Source organism: Nannospalax galili, unplaced genomic scaffold (genome assembly GCF_000622305.1).
Source record: "Nannospalax galili isolate Female #2095 unplaced genomic scaffold, S.galili_v1.0 scaffold450, whole genome shotgun sequence".
NCBI lineage: Eukaryota > Metazoa > Chordata > Mammalia > Rodentia > Spalacidae > Nannospalax > Nannospalax galili.
The window spans coordinates 2,225,757-2,242,829 of NW_008329134.1; the positions used below are offsets into that span (position 1 = coordinate 2,225,757).

The 17,073-nt window shown below is 38.5% G+C and overlaps 1 protein-coding gene across 19 annotated transcripts in view; it reads right to left on the reverse strand.

Annotated features, from left to right (window-relative positions):
- Hdac9 (histone deacetylase 9) overlaps positions 1 to 17,073 on the reverse strand; it is an 897,356-nt gene that overhangs the window by 368,546 nt on the left and 511,737 nt on the right. For 11 of the 19 annotated variants that reach the window (XM_017798024.2, XM_008832691.3, XM_017798014.2 and 8 more), the window contains one exon: positions 1,259 to 1,374. In XM_017798024.2, coding sequence (XP_017653513.1) covers positions 1,259 to 1,374 — 116 coding nt within the window. Of the gene's footprint in view, positions 1 to 1,258; positions 1,375 to 6,369; positions 6,502 to 17,073 lie in introns of all 19 variants that reach the window. The other 8 variants (XM_008832701.3, XM_017798011.2, XM_008832669.3 and 5 more) reach the window with 1 other exon arrangement.

Below are 17,073 nucleotides of genomic sequence, written 5' to 3' on the forward strand. Positions count from 1 at the left end.
GAAAACCCCTGGTGCTTTCACTTATATTGTGACCTAATGCTTTCACAGTGTCCAATAATTTGTTATATGTATGCATATCTGTTTCTGTGTGCAAGTGATATGTATATATGAATATATATAATATATATATATGAAATTACAAGGCCTTAGATAACTTGTCTGGAGGACATTTCCATCAGTGAAGGCAACTGTTTAAAAGCAACTGGATTTTGCCATGAGACAACAATGTGATTTCCCTAAAGGTAGAAGTGCTTGGTACAGTGTGGATAATCCCACGGCAGAGAAGCTACAGGTAAAGTTCATGAAAGATAGATTTGATCTTTCTCTCTCAGTCCCAAAGTATCATGAGTTTATAAAATACAAAGGAAGAAGCAAGCAACAGTTACATGTAAGGAGTTGTCATGCCAACTCTCCGTACGTAAAGGACAGTTGAAAGGACATCTAGAAGAGGAGGTAGTATAAGGACGGGACGAAAGAATTCAGCTTTCAGTCAACAGAAAGGGACTGTGATACAGTCAGTGCCATAGTAGTGGCTGTTTCCAGACTGCTACTTTTGTGTAGCCTAATACAGAGAGCACACAATCTCTTGCTGACTTCTACTTTCTTCTTAGTCTTGTATCATTGATTACAATAAATGATACTTCCTCACAGAAATTTTCTTCAGTGAGTCATTTTCATGGATGGAGTCCACACACTCTTTATCTTTGCATCCACATTGGCAGGGAAAAAGACTACCAATTAGTAGGTACTAAATAAACTCTTGCTCTGTGGAGCTCTCTGTCCCTCCATCATAATGCAAACTCTAAATATTTTTCTTTGTACTTCAGGTAAAATGAACCAAAACCCACCTTGATAGTTGATATTCTAAGAGGTTTATATGAACTTGGTTGGCTTAGTGATGGGCTGCTCCAATCAGGATTAAACAGTAGCCAAGAGTAGTTGGAACTGCAGACAATTTGATAATGCAGACTCAGCATTGCTGAGAATATATTATTTTGGGTTGCTTTTTAGTATTTTCCAAACCTGGATCTTAAATGCAATCAAGTTCACTCAAACTCAAATAAAAATCAACAACTAATATAAAACATATTAGGAAACCCAACCAATCGTTATTCATATCAGTTAGTAAACACCTGGTTTCTGTCTTACAGGTTTATAATGCATGAAAGAGGAAGCTCCACTTCAGAGGTGGCACTTTGAATTAGGTAGCTCATCAAGGAACCAGTTTCTAGAAGAAGCAGAGAGATAAGGCTCTTACCTCAGCATGAGGAGTAGGGGGCAAAACCGAAGTCTCATTTTCAGTAACATTTCCAGTTGGCCCATTGTTTGGTGAACTGGGACCTGACCCTGGAGAACTGCTACTGACTGAGGATTCTGAAAAACATTGTGACATGCAAATGCATTCATGAACAACACGCCAAGATGAGCCCACTAGCTGCGATGCACAGCACTAGGCATAGGTTCACTTTACACCTGTGTGAAGAGAAGCACTGTGCGTGAAGAGCTGACGGAATGCACGGCATGCTTCTAAATTCCCATGTTACTTTCTGCCCTTTGTTTTCAGCCCCAAGAAGTACCACGTGGTACTCAACAGTGTCTGGAAAAATACAGATACTTTCACATCATACTTCACAGAAGCTAATGATGAGGTACATTAAAAGGAATATTCTCTCACTTGCTCTCCTGATATTACAAAAAGTAGGGAAAGAGATAACGACTTTGCACATATAATCATTTCAAACTGTCAACATGTGCGAGAGACCCAGGGTGATTTCTGTTGGGATTGGAAAAATTGTGTAAATGCTGAACTAGAAACTCTGTATTTTAAATAGTAAGTTTATATCTTTTTACAGTATATTTGGGCCAAACTAAATGAAGAAAAATAAAAAAGAATATAAAAAAACTCAATATTGAACTTATGGCCTTGTAAAACATCAGTTGACTTTAATTTTACCCAATTGACTTTCTAGAAGATGAAAAGTTGCCAAACTTTGTGGTATAAATATTTAAATATCAATTTAACAAGAAATTCCTTTAAGTAAAAGTTTGAAAGCAATATAGATGATTTATTTATTAAACTTCTTCAGACACAAAATTCACATTGATCTCAACATATAAAGAAGCTAATATACTTAATAAACTATCTCATTAAAAGTAGAAATTTCTAGTTCCTAAAAATACAGCTGGAGAAGTCATCATATCAAGCTTTGGACAATTATTCATTGATGTTTTTCCTTGTCATCCTCCACAGCCCTTTCCCTTGTTTCCTAAATGCCTCATCTACACATGGTAGTAACCCAACTACACGATGGTACCTCATCAGAGCTTGAAGGTTTGGATTTCATTCCCGCTTGCACAGATTCTTTCTGTCACGTGATTATGTTACCTATGTTCTGTTTATCCATTTCAGAGACTAGACATTTCTCTTTCTCTCCCCTTTCTGGTATCAGCATTTATTCTTGCCCACAATCCCAACTCCTTATCCTGTTTCAAGAGTTTTGAATCACATTCTCTTGCCCTCCATGTCCTCTGGGGTTTCTCCCTGGTTTGACCACATGGTGGTAATTCTTGGAGCAATATTCTCTGAAGGCCTACTCATTCTTTTATGCCTGGCAGCATGGCTTCCTCACTGTCAACTCTCAAGTGCCATTGAATTTCAAAGTTTTTGCCAAAACAACCTCCAACTTTCTGATCCTATACCTTCATCATTCCCCCTCTCTGTCCTTCCTTCTATCAATCCCTAATACACATTCACTTGGGTTTGTGGCCATATCTCTTTCTTTCTCTTTTCTTTGATATTAAATGTCATCTTTACACATAATACTCTGATGAAAGTAATATTTCTTGCCTTTAACTCTCAAAAACTTTAGCTTGAATTCCTCCAGAATGTTGGACCTTTAATAAAGATTTGATTTTAATTTTAGTTAATTTATTTCTTTATTAACTTGTGTGTGTGTGTGTGTGTGTGCATGTGCGTGTGTGCATGTGCGCACGGAAGCCAGAAGAGAGCATGAGATCCCCTGAGCTAAAGTTACAGGCAGTTGTGAGCTGTCTGACATGGGTATCAGGAAGCCAACTCAGATCCTCTGGAAAAGAAGCAAGCATTCCACCGCTGAGCCATCTCTTCAGCCTCAGAATGTTGGATACTTTAAATTGCCAAATAGAAGTATGTGGAACTCAACATATTTTAATGTAACATGTTTCCTGTCTGTATTTTATCCCCACCCTTAGACTCATCCCTGTTCCTTTTTTCCCCTAATCACTTCCAGTCCTTACATTTCTTACAGTAGCTCACAGATGTCTGACTGCAGTCATTTCTGTTTAAGTTCTTATTATTCTCTCTTGAGCTATGGCAAAAGCCTCTTACCATTCCCAAGTCACTGCAGCAGTCTCTAAAAGCTTTCCAAATTCTTTCCAGTAGAATCCTACAGAAAACTTTCATTATGACCCTCATTTATTCTTACTATTGTCCTTTCTGCCCTCAAACAAGTTAAGCCACTTACACTCTATAAGAACAAACTCTTTCCCTTGTCATGTTTTCTCACCCACCTGTTTTTCTACTTACATCACTGAAGGCCTCCTCCCACCTGTTAGTGCAGTTGGGTTTACACACCTTCTGTCCCAATTTCCACATAATATTGTCTTGACCTCCCTCAGAACAACTTTTAACTTTCAACTTTCTATTTGAAGTTTTTTTTTTTTTTTTTTTTTTTTTTTTTAAAAAACTGCTCAGAAATACAGTGCCATTAGGAAGAATGTGAAATGGGTGACTGAATTTGGATCCTATCATTTACTTTTTATGGCAGTTGAACCAGTTATCAACACTGTGAAATGATCAGAACTAGTCTTATTGCTAGCTTTCTGTCCATATATCTCAATCAAGTTTGATTAATACAGTCTTTTTCAACAATACCTCTGCAATGCTTGTTCTTCTGTGTGTTTCTTTGAATCAGAGTTACATTATTTACCCAGAGTAACCTGGAACTCTTGATCCTCCTCTCTCTGCTTCTTGGGTGCTGGGATGTTAGAAATGCACCACCATGTTCACATAACTTACTTTTCTTTTGAAAAGGAAATGTACTTGAAAAAAATTCTTACCAGGACTTCCTTTCCCTCACTCCTATAGTTATTGTATGACTTTGTTTCATTTCCATATTATTTCCAAGTTAAAAACTATTTTCTTAAACTTTCTGTCTTCATAATTTTATGACTTATTTTAAATGATATTCAGATGAAAGTGTTTCATTATGGAAATGTGATAAAGCACCAGAATTCAGCATAGAACGACTGTGACAGGATTCTACAGCATCACAAACTGGTTAGGACCTGGGAGCAGGTAACCAGTGCTGTTGTCAGTAAGAGAAAAATCCCAGAGAATGAGTGACATTGGAACTGGAGTTTGAAGGATAATAACTCATGAAACAGGAGGTATGGAGGATGAGGGGAGAACATCATGGAGGGCACAGGGCAGGTCAGCATCTAGAATTTTAAAAGAAGACTTTTTGGAGGAATGGAGGCTGGAAATTATTGAATCTGAAAAGGTACAAAATGGAAACTTCTTCCCACATATCAACTATTAGGAGGAGACAGAGCAAAAAAACATAAACTTGAGCCCATGGGAGGGGAAGAGAAAAGGGCAGAAAGAGATCAGCATCCATGGGAATTCAGTTACTCTGCCCTGTGGCGGCTGCCCAATTGGGTACTGAAAACATTTGCTATCGAGATGCAGAATTCATCTAAGAGGGCAGTGGGCTGAGAAATGGGAATGAGCACAGGTGAAGACACCAGTGTTAGAAGTTTACATCCTCCAAATATTTTTAGTCAGTGGAAATACCAGTTTAAAAAAATAATCTATCAAAGCATCTACCAGTACCAGCTCCCAGGATGAAACTGTTTGGATAATAAATGCACAAGTCACTCTTCAAGTATTTCCTGAGAAATACTTTAGCCCATAAAATTAAAAATTCTTGAAGAAAATCAAATTTCTAATTTCAAACCTAGAATTCCATTGCTATAATTTTGTAATTATACTAATACTTGAAAATAAAGATGAACGCTGGCAAAATATTATATTTTACTGTTCATTTCCTTAACATGTCTTATTCCTTAATGCAAAAAATTTCCAATGCAATCGCTAATACTTTATATATGCAAAACAACCTATCAGGACTGGAGAGAAGACTAAAGTTATTTTATTTTGTGAAAACCTAAACAATTTTATACCTGAATATCCTTTTCCAACTCCATTTTCAGGATCTTCTGTACTGTTCCCCTAGACTAGTCATATGCAAAAAAGATACAGGAAACAGAATTTTTAAAAATACTAAGGGTAATATCTGATTTGAAAGAATGAACCCTAACTGACTATATTGATAGTACATTTTTTTTCTTAAGAATGGAGAATAGGGCCGGGCGTGGTGGTGCATGCCTTTAATCCCAGCACTCGGGAGGCAGCCACACAAAAAAAAAAAAAAAAAAAAGAAAAAAAAAAAAAGGGCCCTTTTTTCAAAAAAAAAAAAAAAAAAAAAAAAAAAAAAAAAGGAATAATGGTTGCAGATCATAAAGTCTCTCTTCCTGCAATCTAAGGCAATGCCCAGGTAAAATGAATGGCTCTAAGTACCCAATATGCAGTAGTCAGGATTGTTGTGCTTTGCCTTTCAGTCCTTGTATCCTGAGTCCTTTTCTAATTTCAAAACAGGCACAACTGGGACTAAAGGGGGTTCGTACGACATCAGGTTAAATTTCCTCACTTGTTCAGTCCACGACTAACCAGGCAGCTAAAAAAATATGAACTTTTCCATTTGAGACTAGTGAAAATGACAGTTTCTTCCCTTCATAAAAAGCAGTATTTCCCCCTCCTGCCATAAGTCCCAGTTCACTAGTAAACACATAAAGTCATTTATGAGTTCTGTAAATTTGTTGAAAAGTCAAGGTTTTGCTGTTTCACATAGTTTAATTTTCCCAGATGTATTCTGTACATTCATGTCTGAGTAGGTGGGGAGTGCTCTTCTTGAACCTCCCTCTGCTCATTTCTGATCAGATTTCATTAAAAGTTAGAGCCTCCTGGTTGGCATTCCCCAAATGGACTGCTAGAATCTGAAAAGAACAGGGCATGCTTGGCTTTCCTGTGGCCTAGCTGTGCCCTGACTGACACATAGCTTTTCTTTACTTTTTTTCATTTCCTGCTTTCTACAGCTGGTGAATACATAGAAAGCTTTACTGAGCTATCTCGATTTTCAAAAACTCGCCTTCTAAGAAATAGTTCTCCTTAAAATTAGTTTTGGTAAGCAGCAGGTATGTTTATTCTCAACTACTTTTAATTCCTATGACCAGCATGTGTTAGCGTGTGACTACCCAGTCCTCAATTACCTGTCACCTCAAACACTCGCTTCTTGAATGAAGTGACAACATTTCCATCCTTCCGCCTGAGTAAGGGGCTGCTTCTCCTTTCTGCCACTTTCTGTTTTAACCTGGACCGCACCTTCAAGTTGGGCTCAGAGGCTGGGAATTGAGACAAAGAAAATAGATAAAAATTAAAAAATAAAGAGCCAATGTGTGTCTTGCTCCTGTGTCTAAAATTTTTTAAAGCCTAACTTTTCCTGGTCCCTTCCTCTCAAATTAAAAACCAGAGCATATAAATAAGGCATTGAATATAAATTAAACAGACAGCTGTAGTAATCATTCAATAAAAGATGCAGAAAAATTTTATACTTCTCTAAACATGAAACCGAAAAGGAAGCAAAAATAATTTTTCTCTTTATTTTATCTAGCACAATCACAATTGTTAATGGAAAGTTTAATCACTAATTATGTTTAGGTCTGAGTAAGATTTATGATACTCATTGGCTGGCCTCTTAATTCTCTCAAGGGTGAAACTCAATAACCACAAAAACAGTAACTTAATGTGAGTTTGGAGACTCTGCCCTGACTCCTGGTAATAAGAAGACCCCTTTGCAGAGCATAATTTATGTCTAATTCTGACTTCTGGAATACTTCTTTGTCAGTACTTTCTAGCCTAAAACTCTGGGAAAATATACTCAGTGGAATAACACAAAATAAACTGCTGTGAGTAGGATTTTCTGTATACCATGTCTCCAATCAATGAGGAAGGAGGCTGACCAACTCAGAATTGAAAGTTTAGAGTGAAGGTGTATACTTGAAAATACAAATACACAGTTGTTATCTGTATGTATGCTACTATTTCTTTGGCTAAATTCTTCCCGGTAAGAGAAGTATGTGGCTAGCATTTAATAGATTTTTTAAATAATTATGTTTGAGGAATGGAAGCACTGGGTGGTCTCTGTGTATAAAAGTCCATTATCGGGGCTGGAGAGAAGGCTCAGTGGTTAAGAACACTGACTGTTCTTGCAGAAGACCTGGGTTCTAATCCCAGCACCCACATGGCAGCTAACAACTGTCCATCCATAACTCCAGTTCCAGGGGATCTGACAGCCTCTGTCCTCTACGAGCATTGCATGATAAGGGTGCACTTACCTACATGCAGGCAATACACACATACACATAAAAATTATAAATAAATAAATTTTTGGTCTTTTTGAGACAGGGTCTCCCTGTAGCCCCAGCTGGTCTGGATTCGCTATGGAGACCAGGCCAGCCTTGAATTCACAGAGATCTGCCTGCCTCTGACTCCTGAGTGCTGGGATTAAAGGTGTGCACTACCACACCCAGCCAATAAATAAAATATTTTAAAAAGTCTATTACTGATGATGAAGGTGGTGGTGGTGGTAATGCTGGTGGTGATAGTGATAAGGGTATTTCTGATAACACTCAATATTATATCATGCTGTCTATGTTCCAATACTGTCCTAAGTATTTTATTAATAACAACTTGATTAGCCATAAAACATTCATATGGTATTGGCTCACATGATGTCATGTTTTCTATTTCAATACTGGTTTAAGTATTTTATCAATAGAAGCTTATTAACCAGAAAAATTAATATGATATTGATTCTATTATTATGTGACAATATGATGAGAAAATCAAACCACAGAGGGTTGGTTAATTTGCCGAACGTTACAGCGGTAACAGAAGATGAACCCAGGATCTGTACCCAAGCACTCTGATCTATCCTAAGCATTCTAGATACTGATTCTTTACTTTTCCTTACTGTGGAACATCATAAAAATTATAAGACAGCACCACTAATCTACCACACTAACCCTAACATAGCTGGAGCTTTTGAAGAGTGAAAATGGTTCATTTGTAAGAATATATTTTTGCCAGGCTACAATGTACAAGGCAAACAGAGCTTAAAGGCTCGCCATTCTTCACTTTCAGACTTTAAACATCCATACTTATTTGTCTTTATTCTCCTGTTCCCTTCTCTGCAAGTGTGAACTTGAACTGAGCACTACTGCATTAGAGGTTTTCTTGGACTTGACTAAGTGAAATAGAAATTGAAAAAAGTTCAGATACAAAAATAAAGGAGGTTATATCATTTTTGTGTTGTATATGATACGGTGCCTGAAAAATATCAAAAAAAGTAGAAGCGAAGGGACTGCAAGACTCCAATACTTTCAGTATTGGCATTCTCTGTTTTTTAGCCTATGAACCTCAGACAAAATGAGATTCTCAAACTGAGATGTAGACACAATGTTATGATGAACAATACAAACTAGCTGTACAGAGGGAACAAAGCACTGAACTATCACTTCGAAACACAGCAGACAGGGAATCCAGAAGGCATGCATTTCTAGTGAGAGGGTCTGTGTGATGTCCTATCCAGCAATGGAGTTTCAAGTGAGATTCCAGTGCTTTCTAAGCCTGATGCCTGATTATTCAACAAAGCCTAAACCTTTCGACTTCACAAGATGTGGCCATCATTCAGTCAGATATCTGAGAGTAACCTAAGGTCCTTGTAAACGAGAGAGGTAAGAGGCTTGTAGAACTCTTATGATTGGCAGTTTTGCTGAGGGTTATACAGCTAGGAAGGCCAAAGGCAGGGCTTGGTTTCAAATCCCCCATGATCAATCCTGTCCTCCTTCTCCTAACATATTACACCAACTGGGGCTCAGTGTCTACACTTAAGACAAAATGTGATGATTGCTTAGAAAAGTAGCACATGCAATTTAGATATTCAATATGCAACTGGAATCTCAGAATCCTTTCATAAGAAATTACTTCTGAAGTTTGGCAGACACCTTTTACTCTTTCTTATGCTTCTCTATTTGAGCAAGCTGGACACACAGTTTTTAAATTGCTGTTAGTGTCATGGAAGAGTAAATGCCAGATTAGAAATGAGAACTGGGTTCTCCTCCTGCATCACAGCCTGACCAAACACCAGCTCTTCCCTGCAAATCAGCTACAAGGATGTACGTATGTTAATGGTCACTCCACACATTAGCTCTTTGACTCTGGATGAGTTGTTGGATGTTACTTCCCTCAATTCTCATGTGAAAATAGGGATTGGCTCATTTGTTCTGAATTTTCTCCATTTGTCCAAGAGATTTGAGCTTCCTTCTGTGATCCCATGGATCTGTGGATCCTGGAGTTACATCACTTTACTCTGTGGAAGTAGCTGAATTCCATGTGGACTCAACCTCCTGGCAGATGTGCTGTTAATAAGAGGACTGAGGAGAGAGGGGCAAGGCCATCTTATATTCTCCCTGTGAGGGTGCTTATCATGTCATAACTGCACATTCCCACCTCTCCCCCCCGGATGTCACTGCTCAATGGCATTAGCATGGTAAAACAATTTCTCTTCATCCTTTGGCCCTATGAATAGAATGGTGTGTTGCTGATGTCATTCTCTGGGTGTCCCCACACTCCTAAGCAGGTTCTTTAACCCTGTTCACTTCATTGTAAACCTGTGTCAATCAGCAATGCTGCAAAAGATAGCAAGTTCTATAAATCTTTTTCTTTTTTCTTATTCACCCTGCCCTTCCTTAAACTTATTGCCTAAGATAAAGAGGCCTGTTTCTGATGGACACTGTTGAGTAGAGACCTTTATAACATGTAGTTACTGTAGAATCAAATGAAGTAATATCCAGTATAGGGTAAGACACTGGTTCTCAACCATAGAAGATTTTTGCCCCAGGGAACATTTGGCAATGTTTGAGATGTTGCTGGTCAGGAGTATGGGGAGTTGCTATCAGCATTAGCATGCAGAGGCCAGGGATTCCACCAAATACCCCACAATACATAGGGCTGCCCCCATAACAAAGAATTGTCTAGTAGTTTAAGAAATTCCAACGGAAGCAATCAGCAAGGAGCAGCTGTGAATAACTACCACTGTGGGGTTATTAAAGGAGATAATAAGAACTGTCAGAGATGCCCAAAGAGGATGTAGGAAAGCAGTGGAAGAAAAAACAATCAGGAAGTGGGGCACGCTTAAAATGAGCTGGAAAATGCTAGTTGAATAACTAAATCTTATCCTTAGAAATTGTTTCTAAATGTTTTCAGTATTGCTAATGTTTCTATTGGGTTTTAAATGATAGGTTATCATTATGCATGTTTAGAGGGCAGAGTGTGATGGTTTCAATCTCTAGGCCTCCAAGCTCAGATATTTCAAATCCCAGTTAGGAGTGATATATTAGTACCAAAATATTTATAAAGTAACTAAAGTGAGCACACTTCAGTTTGTCAGTAGCAGTATGCAGAAGGGCAGGTTTGTCAATTTTTGGAAAGGATATTTGACACATTATGTATCTATAGAAGTCAAAGGAAGGCATGACTTTTCAAAAATCAGAAACTACTGACATTCTAGAATTGCAACATAAATTTATTTTTGAAAATTAATCAATTTACAGTTTCTATGAGGAAGTGATTATATCCCATGGTTCAGGCAAAAGCCTTTGCCTGGATTTCAATAGTAGATTTCAATCACCAGGGACATGAGCATCTCAGTGGAGAGGGTGAGAGATGGGATGATAGCATCATTTAGTCTCTGCAATGCTCAGCACACTCAGCCCTAAGATTTTGGAGGCCCTCACACCAATGCTCAGCATGATATACACACCCTCGCAGGAAAATTAGTGATGAGTGTTCTGATCATTTTGCACAGTTACTTCACTTTTAATGCTCTGATCTCTCTAAAGGCTGAAAATTTTCTTGTTCCATGCCCACTAGTGGGAGGCAAATCCTCAGAGGTCAGAAAGAGAAGATGAGTTGGGGAGAAGATCTGCTTGTATGGATGCATTCCATGGCTAGTGTATAATTGCCTTTTTGTTTTTACCCAAACCCGTCACACTCTACATCTCGATTAATTAAAGAACAGAAAGTATGCTTTTCAGTGTATGTGCCCATCTGAATGCACTTATCTCCTGAGATGAAAATGTTGCATCAAAAACTGATCTGGGCAGGGGGCGGTGGCGCATGCCTTTAATCCCAGCACTCAGGAAGCAGAGGCAGGTGGATCTCTGTGAGCTCAAGGCCAGGCTGGTCTACATAGTGAGTTCTAGGACAGCTGGGGCTACAGGGAGACACTGCCTCAAAAAAACTGATTATGTGCAAAGTCCTCTGTTGAGAAAAAAGAGTATCATTATTTAGGTAAAACAATCTCTAGTAAAAAGGATAGACCCTAGAACCTTTTGTTCATCTCATTTAAAAGAAAGAAGCAAAATCTTCTTATTTAAAAGAAAGAAGAGAAGCAAAAATCAGCCCAGCATGTATGGATTATGTCCCATGAATTAAAACTACCTTTTAAAAATATTTTATTTTGTATGGAAAACCACAGGGAAATGTAATAGTTCAAAAACTCACTGATAAATATACATACAATATCTGAACATGAGTGCATGTGTATAGCTGAAGGCTATATAACAAGGAACACAGTGCCAGACAAGAGAAACCTCCCTCCAAGTTGTCAGTTGGGGTAGTAAAGATACTTCCAAAATAACACAGGCTATTGCCACAGCCCTGGGCTACCTCCCAGAACTTGAAGGTAAAAACCTTTGATGAAGTCAGGACATACTTCAGACACAGGGCTTGTGGCAATGGAGCTGGAACTGACCTGGAACCTCCTCTCCTAAGACTAGCTTTCATAGTTCTAGAGGCTACTATGGAAGCTAGTAAGGGAAAAAAAAAATCAATCGATGGTCCAACTCCATCTTTAAAGCCTAGTAACCACAACAATGTCTGGCATAGCAAACTCTATTAGTGCTGTGGTGGCATTTTTAATTTTTAGGGTAATCAACAGCTATCTCATTAGTCTTAAAGCCTGCTCAGTAGGAGGTAACTCATGTGTCTCACTGTAAATTTAGCCAAATACACATGGCTGGAGAGATCATAGAGCCTAGAGAAAACCTATCTTCTATCACATCCCTAGACAAAGAGCATTTCTTACTATATGCTAAATATGGATCCTTATATTTACAGGAAAGTATACCTGTCACCACTCATCAAAGAAGCCTCTTTTGTAACAGAGATCCACCACTGGTCACACACAAAGAATAAGTATTTGTGAAATGCCCAATTCTAAGTGACACATCTACAATGAAACCTTTACACCTAAGGCTCATGGATCATAGTGGAACAAGTGCTGGAGAGCATTCTAATACATCTCTCAATCCTCAACAGCAAAGTTTTCATGCAACAGAGGGCAATGAACATAGAAGGCCACAACTGGCCAAACTGCAGGAATAAGATACTTTAAAGTACATGTCTCTGGGTAGGACTCCTATGTTAAATATCACCCATCTATGGTTCAAGGACCATTGCAGAAGAGGGGGCAGAGAGATTGTAATAGCCAAGGGTGTTGCATGACCCTAAGGAAAGACAGTTTTATAGGCTCCTGGGAACCTGCTCATATGAACTTACAGCAATGGTGACAGCATGCACAAGACCCATGTAAACTCAATCAGACAAACAAACCACATAGAACTGGTGAAATGGGAAGGAGGTCCCAACCTTAGCCGAGGGACTATTGGCAGCTGATGACTGCTGAGTGAGAGAGAGTTATCTTTAAGAGAGTGATGCTAGATAGGCTGAATAGGTTCCTGTGGATGAGCTCACACTGAAAGATAGCTAGGTACACAAACTTGATTGAAAGGCTTTAACATATATGACAGAATGAGTGGAATCCTGTGGGTGGGTGGGCTATGGGGAGTGCAGATCGGGGAGCTCTAAATATAATTAAAATATATTGTATGAAATCCACAAAAATTCAAAAAAAATGTCCATTGACAGAAACATTTTTAAATTTCAACCGTGCGTGCGTGCATGCGTGCGTGCGTGCATGCGTGTGTGTGTTCAGAATCCCGTGGAGATGGAGTTATAGGCAGTTGTGAGCTGCCAGAAATGGGTTCTGGGAACCAAATCTGGGTCTTGTACAAGAGCAGTATACATTGTTAACCACTGAGCCATGTCTCCATCCCTAAATTAAAGGTATTTCAAATTTTTATTCTCCTGCTTGTCTAGATGATGCAGATTTAACTTAAATTTATAACTTAATAAAAGTCAGGAAATGAGTGGCAAAGTTGAGTCCTAGAAGCATAGGTTAACAAGTTACAAGTTAACAAGGCTCAGACCTGCGATTTCACAAGGAGATTGGATTGTAGGATGGGAATGGTCATGGTTTGCAAATGTACTTATGTATATAGAATGCACGCTATCTATTCTGTAAAATTATGCAGGCCTCTGACACAAGTAGACCTGAGTCCATCTTCAATGCTAACCCTTTCATGTTCTAACTGTAGCCATGGGGTTGCTGATATATGTGAATTACTTAATCATCTGTGAAACAACAGTAACCTGCTTATCACACATCTTAATGAAAGACTGAAGAGCAGTTCTGTCTGTAAAAAGAAAGTTGTTCAACAGATTAAGGCTGAGTAAATAAATGCTCCATGCAGTCCATGCACAAGAGTAAGGAATTACACTAAAATAAAACACAGCAAATACAACAAAAGCATAAGGATTAGGAGGCATGCCACATGGCAGACCCTGAACTCAGTCCAACACTGCCTATTAAAACAATAAAAACAATAATTCTTCTCTGATTTTACTAATATTTAAAATATTTGTATTAATAACTGACAACATATTTTCTTCCCTATTTCTGCCAGAGAATAAATCCTACTGTTATTTGCCTGACATACATAACTATCCATTAAGAATGATTAAGTTCTGTATGTATTTTGTTTCTGTTCACTGCTAACCTAGGTTATTGTGCTAGATAGTTTCAGCTGTCAATTTGACACATCTGGAAAGAAGGAACCTCCATTGGATTGGCCTATGGCCATGTCTATGGAACATTGTTTTGATTGTTGATGTGGGAGGGCCCAGATCACTGTTGCTGGTGCCACCACTGGCCAGGTGGTCCTGGGTTGTATAAAAAAGCAAGCTTAGCACAGGCCATAGGAACAAGCCAGTGAGGCGCATTCCTCCATACTGTGCTTCAGCTCCTGCCTCCAGGTTCTTTCCTGCCCTGACTTCCTTCAGTGATGAACTGTGACCTGGGAGATGTAAGATAAAATAGACTCTTTCCTCCCCAAGTTGTTTTTTTGGGCAGTATTTTTTAATCACAAAATAGAAAAATAACCTGAAAAAGGAGCCATTGATTTAATAACATTGCATACACTAATAATATCTTAAATATGCAATTTCATAATATTAAGTGGGGTGATTAACCAGGAGTAAACACTAAAACAGTGAATATTTCTTTATACTAGTAGGTGTTTGTTTAGGATAGTCGAGGACTCTACCTGCCACGAATGCTTAGCTCTAAATTCAAAGGTGAAGGTCAGACCTCTAATGCCAGCCTCGGGTCCTTCTTGTGGCATGGTTTATTCTCCCCTGATATGTGCTGCATCAGTTAGCTTATGCACATGGATTCTTACTCTTCTGGGTTTCTACTGCTGTGTCCCATTCACAGGCTGTATTAGGCAATGATATCTTTAGCACTCTGCCTCTTTAATGTGAACAAGTATAATCCACCCCCATGTACCTTGCATTCTTTAAGGCAGTTATGCCCCCTGGAGTAGCTCCTGCTCAAGTCACATGCTCACCTAAGCTAGCTGTGCACTGTCTACTCAGTATACATTCCATTATGAAAGACACTTGAGGGGACAGAGTAAATTCTCTACTTTATTTACTCAAAGAACATTAGATTGTCAGGCATGGTGGTAGCTCACACCTATAATCCCAGCAATTAGGAGGCACAGACAGGAGGACCATGAATTTGACAATAAACTAGTCTACATAACAAGACACTTTCTCAAAAAAGAGATATGTTACCTTAATTAAAATTCCATTATTTTACAAGCATTAAGAACCTTTGAACAGAATATTCAGCATAATGCAGTAAGTGCAAGCTCTTCTTGGCTTGGAGAATATGAATCTTTAATGCTATGAGTCAGATTTTCTACATTATGATATTGAGGAGCAAAATTTCTATCCAATTATTTCTAATTATAACCATTTGACAATATGAAATACATAAGCAACAGATCATCCTTAAAAAATAATTTTGAGGAAATTTTGGCTTCCAGTAACCAGCCACATTTGTGATAATATATGAGTACAATTTCCTACAGAATGTTCTTTGAGAAATACTACTGCACACATCTCTCTGTTCTGTTTTTGCAAATGCACAAATGATGTTTATTTATTTAAAAATAATTATTCCTTTTCAAAATCTATGTTGTTATACCTTACTCATTATCCCAATATACAGTGAATCATTTGAAGCACTTATTTAATAATAATATTTAATATTTTTCTGGTTATGTATATCTTATGTATTTCAGATGACTCCTATATCAATCCTCTCCCACCCACGGATCAGGGACCATTGAGGAAAGTGGGCAAAAGGTTGTAAGAGCCAGGGCTTTTACAGGGAAGCAGAGGCTTTCAGGCCACTGGAAGCTTGTACATGTGAACTTGTGGAAATGGTGGCATCGAGCATAAGACCCATGCCAACTTGATCAGACAAGGGCACAGAGTGGAGCAAGGGAAATCAATGTCAGGTTGATCTGAGTCTGGAAATTACTGCAGACTGAGTACTACTGGGTGAGGGAGAGTAGACCTTACCAACAATCTCTAGATAGGCTGACTAGTCTCCAGTGGATGAATTTGCACTGAGGACATCTGGGTACAAATGCTTGACTAGATAGGACTTAACATGTATGGTGGAATACATGAGGTGCAGTGGAGGGGTGGGGGGCATGGATGGGAGAAGGAGTCTAACTTTGATTAAGAACTCTTATATGAAATGCACAAAAGCTCAATAAAAAATTTTAAAAACAGAATGGGTCAATTAATATACCCTGCTAGCATGCCTTTAACCTCAGCACTGGGTAGGCAGAGGCAGGAGGATCTCTGTGAGATCAAGGCCAGCCTGATCTACATAGTGAGTTCCAAGCCAGCTGGGGCTACAAGGAAAACCTGTCTCAAAATAAAATCCATTATGACTCCTTTCTCAAGGAAGGATTATAAATATATATAATTCCTCCACCTGTACTTTCCAAGTGCTAGTTTTAAAGATGTGCCCCACCACGCCCAGCTTATTCTTTAAAAAACAAATTATGAGAATATATTGAATATTATTTACCTACATTTACATATATACACATGATGTTTTATTTACATATAAGTCATTAGTGGACATTTAGGTGGTGTCCAATACAATGGTTTGAAAGAAAGCACAATAAGACAGGTCAATGTCTGTAAATATTGGTGATTGTTTCATCAGTGTAAATAGGAATTTGACTCTTATTTATTAATTTATTTATTATTAATTAATTATTTAATTTGTCTTTTTGAGACAGGGTCTCCCTATATCCCCAGCTGTCCTGGAACTCACTATGTGGAACAGGCTGACCTTGAACTCACAGAGATTCACCTGCCTCTGCCTCCCTAGTGCTGGGACTACAGGTGTGCGCTACCACACCCGGCTGGAATTTAACTCAATCTCTGAAGTATCAAAAGTATAACTTTCTTTAGATTATACATAATAGGGATCCATGTGAAAAGGTGTTCTCAAGGCATTGGAAATAGGTCAGGGCACCATGGAAACACAAGAGTGAGGTTGGAATATAGCAGAATGATCCAGAGGGAAGATTGGTAGCTCTGTGCGAGCACCTCATGCTTAGTTTGTCTGGATGCCTCAA